We start from the raw sequence: 8,203 nt of genomic DNA on the forward strand, positions 1-8,203 counted from the left end.
CCTGTTCACTGTGAGAAGAGCCAGGTCCGTGGGGTACTTGGTGTGCTGGGGTGAGGGCAGGGGGAAGCAGAGTAATCTGAAGGCTGGTGCCTGATTCCTGTTCTCCAGAAGCACATCACCACCTGAGAAGTTAATTTCATTAAAAATTTATGTTTTCCTTCCTTCTGAACTCACCTTCTGCCTCAGTTATCACAAAAGGGCTGATGAAGAGTCACCAAAAGTGCAACACTTATGACAGTGTGACAGTTCAGGCAGAAGATAGGAAGGACTCTTGGTCTTGACAATAACCTGAATTATACCACTTTAAATCCATACTGGCAAAGCATAAATATATGGATTAGCACAAATACAGCAGATAAAAGCCTGAGGTGGAGTGTTTAAACAAGGCACAATTTGTAGTAACAACAAAATTACAGGGATTCATCCCTTCCTCTCCCAACACTTGCATCTCAGCCTTGCCACAAAGAAGATTTCTGCCTCCCTGTTTCTCTGTATCTGTACATTTCTCAAAACATCTCATTTTGGGAAGCCAACCTGGGAAGTGTGGCCTGTCAATATGGACAGACAGCTCTGGAACTGTGCATCATTAGAGTAACCAATTTGGAGTGGAACACTCATGTCCTACAGCGAATATGATTTGGAAATGTGAAAATGAACCATTCTCTGTACAATTCCCCATTCTCAGCAGTCAGTCTTTGCTGTGCTGGCTGCAGAGGGACAAGCACAAGAGAGCTCCTGAGTCTGACCAGGTGCAGGTGTGGGGATGCCTGAGATCCTGTTACTGCATTCCAGTAAAATAACAGCTGCTTCTGCTCCATGTTCGAGTTGATATTGGATTGACAAGATCAAGTGATGCCACAACCATAGACACCTTTATCTGCTGAATGCATAATCTTTCTTGGTGAACCCCCACCAAACTCACCCCCAGGTCTTATCTGTTCTAAACTGACTATTTATTCATGTGGTTGCTTTATGTAAACTGCAAAGATCCTCATTAAATGGAAACCAAAAAGCTTCACTATTAAGGTGGAACTGAGCTGGGAACACACAGAGTGAAATTACCAACTTCCTGTGTTATTTTGGGAAGAAACACTTAGTGCCTCGGGCAGCTGGTGCAGCCTGGTGCTAAACCCTCCTGTTACCCCTGACCTGACTCAGGAATGAGTCTGGGTTTAAGGTGAAGATTTTTTCTGCCCGTTATGCAGAGATAGGAGAGACTTCCCTGGGATGAAGGCAGCAGAGCTCTCCAGGGGTGGTGGGCAGGGACAGCAGCAGTAAAGGAGAAGAGGGGACACTGGACCCTGCCCTACCCCAGCAAAGCAGGAAAACCCCATTTGGCTTTTGGAGAAGGGCTGGGCCAGATGGGAAGAGGCCAGGGCATGCAGCTGCACACCAGCTATCGCTCTCCTTTCTGCCTGCAGCACCAGCACAGCTGGATGACCAAACAGGAGCTCTGGGCAGGGATGAGTTTTGTGCACACAAAACTCCACAGCACTTGAATGCTGGCATTCACTGAGCGTAAATACCAATATTCATGTGCTGCTGTGTTCTCATTTATACTTTAAGTGCTAATCAAGGAGTGTGAAGCAAAAGACACACAGAGAATTCAGAATGGACAGGAAGCAAACGTATTTCTCTACAGCTGGAAATTAATTCTATTTTCCCTTTCTTACTTTTACTGAGTCTAATTCAGATTTTACCCAACCACCAGAATTTCGAAACTCAGGCTTCACCGGACAAGACTCGTAACATTTTATTCCTAAGCAATGGGTAGCTGCAAAGACAAGGTAAAATTACAGAAGGAAAGAAATCAGTCTCCAAAATCCACACTTCTGAATAACCAGCTTTTCAGAAGCAGCTTGTTTTCCACAGTAAAGAACAGCTTTTTTAAAATTCAAGCCCTTCAGCAACATTAACATTCATACCTCTTATCTCAAGGACAGCACCTCGACAGCAAAATGCCACGTCCGTCACATGGGAATATCAGCAACTGTCCAGTCATCTTGAGTACAAATAAAGTGCACAACCCACCAGTTCTGTGTCCTATCAGCTGCTTTCTAAAGCTGCTACATACACCTTAAAACATGAGCAAAACTGTTTGTTTCATGGTGGTACTTCCTGGGCATACAGGATGAACCAATATTGTATTTGTGGAGAATACAGGAAAGCCAGGAGAGCCATAATGCAGAGAGCCACTGCAGCACCACACACGTGCTCCAAGTCATGCAGAGCCACTGGTGGAGATGTGCATGGATTCATGGCTGTGCACATGCACAAACCCTGCTGGAGGTGGAGTGGGGTGAGGAGAGCTGGTGGGTTATCCCTGCCTCCTCCTGCGTGTGATAATCCTGAAGGCTGTGGTGCATGTTGGTGGATGTGTGTGTACATCTTTTTCCCTTTGTTTTGTTTATTACTTTTAATCCCCTGGGGCATATCTGTGAGCTGAAGAACTTTAGAGCTGATATAGCTTTTTAAAGTGGGGATTATGTAAATGCATATTATGGGGCTTTCATAAATAGGGATTATTTGTCGACTACATTTGAGCGCTTCCTTTGGAGCCATTAAGGTCTGTTGTGTAAACAGGAATTTAGTGACTGCCTAATCTAAATTTCATTGATTCAATAAAAGATTAAAACAGCATTTTTTGCATTCATTTTGGTCTCATGAGAACTTATTTCTGGACAATTTTCAAATAATTACAGGACTGTATATGACTGCAACCTAATCATAGTGAGCATACCTCGCACATTTGTATTAACTGTTCTCTGTGATTTATTCTCTAGTTCCCTTCCTCTCTAGTTTTATGCCTAAATTCACTCTTGTCCCAGCCACTAACTTGTTAACTGTCACTCACCAAATTAAGAATTCTGCACATTTAGATAAGTGAAGCAAAAATAAGATTTTGCCAAAAGGTATAGCCACCTAAAAAGTTGTTAAAATTTCTGTGGCCTTAGATGCCCTAGGTGAAAGACATTTAGGCAACATGATAAAAATTCTGGGAAATGCTGCCTCTTCTCAGGGCAGTTTCACACTTACAGGCAGATTCTACTTGGAGAATTGACTCCTGGCCCCCTCTCAGCTGGTAATGCTGGTGTTTTCCCTTGATGCAGAAATGGTGCAGAGCCCCTGCTCCAGTGTTCGATCCACTTGTTCCAACTGGTGTCTGAGATGGGCCCAGACAGGAGCAGCAGCTGTTCCCTCAGTGCAGGAGGCCCAGCTGTGAGGCAGTTTCCCAGTGCCCAGATGTCCTGACACGACCCAGCTCCTCCTCACAGCCCATTCCCAAGCGATGCTGAGGCTCCCCGTTCCCTGGAGCTGCTCAGGGGAGCAGAGCACGTGCTGCATCGCCAGCAGGTCCCTGGCTGTGCACAGCAGCCCCAGCTCTGCTCCCTCCGTGCTGAGCCTCCTCGTTATTTCAGTCCTCCCACCAGCCTCAGATCCAGCTGCATTAGGCAGGTTCTGATGCTGTCACAGTCACACAGAGAATGAATCATATCGAACATTGCCCGTGGGGTTGTTTATTCCTTGAAGAGGGAATGGACTGCATGCCAATATCCCTGGCAAGGCTTAATGAAGGAACTAGCTTTTGCTAGGAAACCTGGATGCCCTCCTACAGGGATTTGCTGGGTGGTATGGCTCTGAAAAGCTATGTAAAAATAAGGATACAATAAAAATATTTTTTAAAAAATGGGAAGACACTTTCAACATAATGAAATCTTGTCAGGGTCTTTGAAGCTGCACAACTCCTCAGTCCCAGCCCTAAGTGGGGACAGGGATACCAGGAACGCAAATTTGCAGGTCTGGCTCTTGAAGTTAGTGCTTATACAGGCATCTTAATCCTTCCTGTCCACTTAGGGTCAGCACCCTCTCCTTTGCTTTTATCTCCTTCATGTTGTTTAATAAAAGAGAGAACTTTGCCACCTGGCTCTGACTTCTGGAGCTGGGAATCACTGAGGGAGGAGTTAAACGGGAATTTCGCATCTTCCACTGCTGTTTGCTTTTCTCAGTTTTTAAATTCTACTTCTATTAAGCACAACAAGGCCAAAGCACAATTGGTGCACAATGCCTCGGTTTACAAAGATCATTTGATCAAACATAAACCAGCACTACTGTGTAAACAGTCTGTGGTGGGGACCTTAGTTATGACACACAATGTGTTTTCTCCTTGGATAATTTCTGAAACACAGAACAGATGAAAGTTTGAAATGCAATCCAGTCTTCAGCCTTTGGAAATGATTCATTCTATTAATGATTTACTGATTTATACACAGCTTATTTTGCATAAAGTTAAAGCTGGGCACATTTATTCATTGTGATTCCCTTAAAAATGGATATAAATATCAAAAGCAATTGGCTACCAAAAATTTTAATATTATAGCACTGCATCACGGAGAGTTGACATGAATATGAGTCTAGGTCAGAAAAAATACACAGAAAATGCTTAACCAAGTATGATATTTTACAGCATGGCACTGAATCATTTGAAAGGCCTCTATTCATTACATGCAGTGTGGGCAAAGGATTCCTCGGGAAAATAAGAAGGATAAATTATTGTCCTAATGAAATATGTTCCATGATCTATTGGAACACGTCTCTCCTACAAAGTCCAGCCTTTCTCTAGGGCTGTGTACCTGAAAAGAGACACTAGGTTCAGTGAAAGGACCTAATTACATGTAATTCCACAGCAAAAAAATGCACATGTGCAGTCCTAAACTTGTCCCCAAAGACAGTGGGTAGCAGAGACTGCCAGCAGCAAGGTGTGTCACTCTCGTAGCTGCTCTTCCCATGATTCAGCAAAACAAGGCCCAGCAGCTCCCCAGTCCTGATGAGGATGATCCTTGATGGGATGCTGAGCTCTCACCATGGACCAGCACCAGCCCTGTGGCTGCAGGCTTGGCCCTGGGCTGCTGAAAAGCAGGAGCAGTTCCTGTGGGGCCGGGTGTTGCCATTGCAAGGCTGGAGGAGGAGAGGGACCTCTCCAGCCCTGCGTGATCCCACCCAGGGATGAGGGTCAGTGTGCACCGAATCAGTGGTCACAGGGTGGATGTGGGCAGCACTTGCAGCCCATGGCACTGTCACAGCCCACAGGGCCACCCCTGCCCAGGACAAGGTGCCAGTGGAGGCAGAGGTGGGCACTGCACCGTGGGGTGTTGCCCTGCTTGGCCCCCCAAAACCCAGAACTGGTTCCTCTGTGTGCCAGCTCCAATAGTCCCAGCAGGCAGGGCTGGAGGACTCGGGTCCAAGCCAGAGCTTTGGTACATGGAAATGACAAAGTGCCTCCAGCACACAGGGAAGGGAGGTGGCACACCTCACAAAAAGCCTTTCAGGAGGCTGCAGTTAATGTCCTTAACAGCTGCAAGCCACCCTGCCCAGCTGAGAGTGCAGGGCATCTGTGTGCGGCCATTGACATGTTACACTCGTACACATATTGATCCGACGGTTCATTGTTCACCCAAGCCCTTGGCAAAGGTCACTGTCTCTGCTCCCATCTTACAGATGGAGCACGGAGACACAGATTAATTTTTAGAAGTGATGAATGTTCCTGGTGCCCACCCTGACTCGCTTTGGGCCTCAAGCCCCAGATGAAGTCTGGAGCTGGCTTAATTAAGACATCCCTTGCCCCTCTCCCAGCACTGCCAGACGTGTCTGTTTCTTGTTGTCATTGTCTTTTCCCACAAGTTCCTCCACCCTTTATCCTGTGCCAACCCTCAAACCGGCTCAGAGACTTGCCTCTGAGGCAGCATCCAAGACCCACATTTCCCATGACGCCCAAGCAATCTCAGATCCTCATTTCTTGGCCCTCGCCGCTCTATCCCATGGAGCGTTTAGGAAGGAGCTCCCGTCTTTCCGGGTTCCAAGGTTGCCAAAACTCTCAATCACGACTTTTACCGTCTCAAGTTGGTCTTGATGACCAGGCAGTCCGGTGCCGAAGCAGCAGCGGCCACCCCCGCAGAGCGGCTTCAGGAGCCAGCGCTCCCCACCTGCCTCGCAGCAGCCGAAACGCAGCGGGCGCGGGGCCCATGCGGCCGCGGGCAGCTCGGCATGAATGAACCGCGCTCGTCCAATCAGCGGCCGCTCCGCCGCGGGCCGCCCCGCCCATCGCCCCCGCCGGCCAATCCCGTGGGCGGCGCCCGCCCGCCGCCGGCCAATGGCGAGCGGGGAGCGCGGGGCGGCGCCCCCCGCCGGCGGCGCCCTATGGCGGGGCGGCGCGCGCCACCCGCGGCGGCGGGCGGGCCAATGGGGCGCGGGGGCGGGGCGGGCGCGCGGCGGTCCCGCGCCCCGGCGCGCGGCTCTAAAGCGCGGCGCGGGCGGCGCGGCGCACACGCGATGGCCGCCGCCGCGCAGTACCTGCCGCGCTCCGCCGCGCTCATGCACCCCGACGGCGACCGCCTGCACCAGGGCACCACGTACCGCGAGGTGCAGAAGATGATGCACCACGAGTACCTGCAGGGTCTGGCCCCCGCCGCCGGGCACGCCGTCGGGCTGGCGCACCACCAGTGGCTGCCCAGCGCCGGCACGGACTGGGGCAGCGGTGGGGGCGGCGGGGGCGCGCACCTTCCGCCCGCCGAGCACGCCAAGGGCGGCCCGCCGGGGCCCCGCGAAGAGCTGTCCGCCGCCGCCTTCCATCACCGGCCGCACCTGGTGCACCAGCCGGCAGCGGGCGGCGCGGCGGGCGGCTGGGCGCAGGGCGGTGCGCACCACCTGCCGCCCATGTCACCGCCGTCGGGGCAGCCGCTGCTCTACGCGCAGCCCTACGCGGGCCTCAACGGGATGCTGGGCCCGCCGGCGCCAGCGCTGCACCACGGGCTGCGGGACCCGCTGGGCGCCGAGGAGGCGGGAGGCCACGAGCTGGCGGCATCGCCGCCGCCGATGGGGCCGCCCGAGCCGTCGGACGAGGACGCGCCCAGCTCCGACGACCTGGAGCAGTTCGCCAAGCAGTTCAAGCAGCGGCGGATCAAGCTGGGCTTCACGCAGGCCGATGTGGGGCTGGCGCTGGGCACCCTGTACGGGAACGTCTTCTCGCAGACCACCATCTGCCGGTTCGAGGCGCTGCAGCTGAGCTTCAAGAACATGTGCAAGCTGAAGCCGCTGCTCAACAAGTGGCTGGAGGAGACGGACTCCAGCACGGGCAGCCCCACCAACCTGGACAAGATTGCGGCGCAGGGCCGGAAGCGCAAGAAGCGGACGTCCATCGAGGTGGGCGTCAAGGGCGCCCTGGAGAACCACTTCCTCAAGTGCCCCAAGCCCTCGGCGCACGAGATCACCTCCCTGGCGGACTCCCTGCAGCTGGAGAAAGAGGTGGTGCGGGTCTGGTTCTGCAACCGGCGGCAGAAGGAGAAGCGGATGACGCCGGCCGGGGTCCCGCATCCCCCCATGGAGGACGTTTACGCACAGGCGGACACTTCGCCGCTGCACCACGCGCTGCCCGGTGCCGTGCAGTGACTGCCCGGACCCCCGCGGCCCCGACGGCGGCGCGGCGGGCGCGGGCAGCGGGGGACGCGTTTTAATTTATTCTCAGACTGGCCCGGCCGCCCGCTCCGCGCCCCGCGCTCTATTTATTCGCCCGCCGGAGCCGCAGCGGCCGCCGCAGCAGTAGCCAAAGGTTTGCGATCTCTAATTTATTCCCTTCCTCGCGCGGCCGGGAGGCGGCGGCGCCCCCGGCTCGGCCCCTCCCGCTCTGCCCGGCCCGGCCCGCCCGGGGGGACGCTTCGAAACCATTTCCCGGCCCGTCTCTATTTATTTCTAACCGTGCGCGGAGCTCGCACCCTCCCGTTGGTGGGTTCAGTCCGGTCCATTCCCTGGGGTTTCGGTTTTTGTTTGTATCTCTTATTGCAAAACCAATGTAGACTGCGAGGGTACGTTTCTATTTATGTTATAGTAAATATTTTATTACTTACATAAACCATTTACCCAGGAACCGGTCTCGTGTCGTCTTTGCAGGCTCGGAGCGCGGCCGGGGGAGCGCGGCCGTCGGGGCCGGTGGTGCTGCCTTGGCCGAGGTCCCCTGCGGGAGCTCCGTTCCCGGTGGCCCGGGGAGCTCCGTTCCCGGTGCCCCGGGGAGCCCCCTTCCCGGTGGCCGCCGTGCCCGGCGGGGTTTGCCCGCCCGGTGAGGCACGTTCGGGCGAGCCGCTTCCCTGCGTGGATGCGCTGCCGTGTTCCCCGCACCTCCCGCGGTGTTTTACCGATGCGAACGTAGCTCCGA

General features: G+C 53.6%; 1 protein-coding gene across 1 annotated transcript; it reads left to right on the forward strand.

Annotated features, from left to right (window-relative positions):
* Positions 1 to 6,327: 6,327 nt before the first annotated feature.
* Positions 6,328 to 7,826, forward strand: POU3F1 (POU class 3 homeobox 1). The gene has a single exon (XM_058856484.1). It carries the CDS (start codon positions 6,328 to 6,330, stop codon positions 7,441 to 7,443), a length of 1,116 nt encoding a protein of 371 aa, XP_058712467.1. The 3' UTR covers positions 7,444 to 7,826.
* Positions 7,827 to 8,203: the final 377 nt, after the last annotated feature.

This window comes from Poecile atricapillus, chromosome 24, assembly GCF_030490865.1.
Source record: "Poecile atricapillus isolate bPoeAtr1 chromosome 24, bPoeAtr1.hap1, whole genome shotgun sequence".
Classification (NCBI taxonomy): Eukaryota; Metazoa; Chordata; class Aves; order Passeriformes; family Paridae; genus Poecile; species Poecile atricapillus.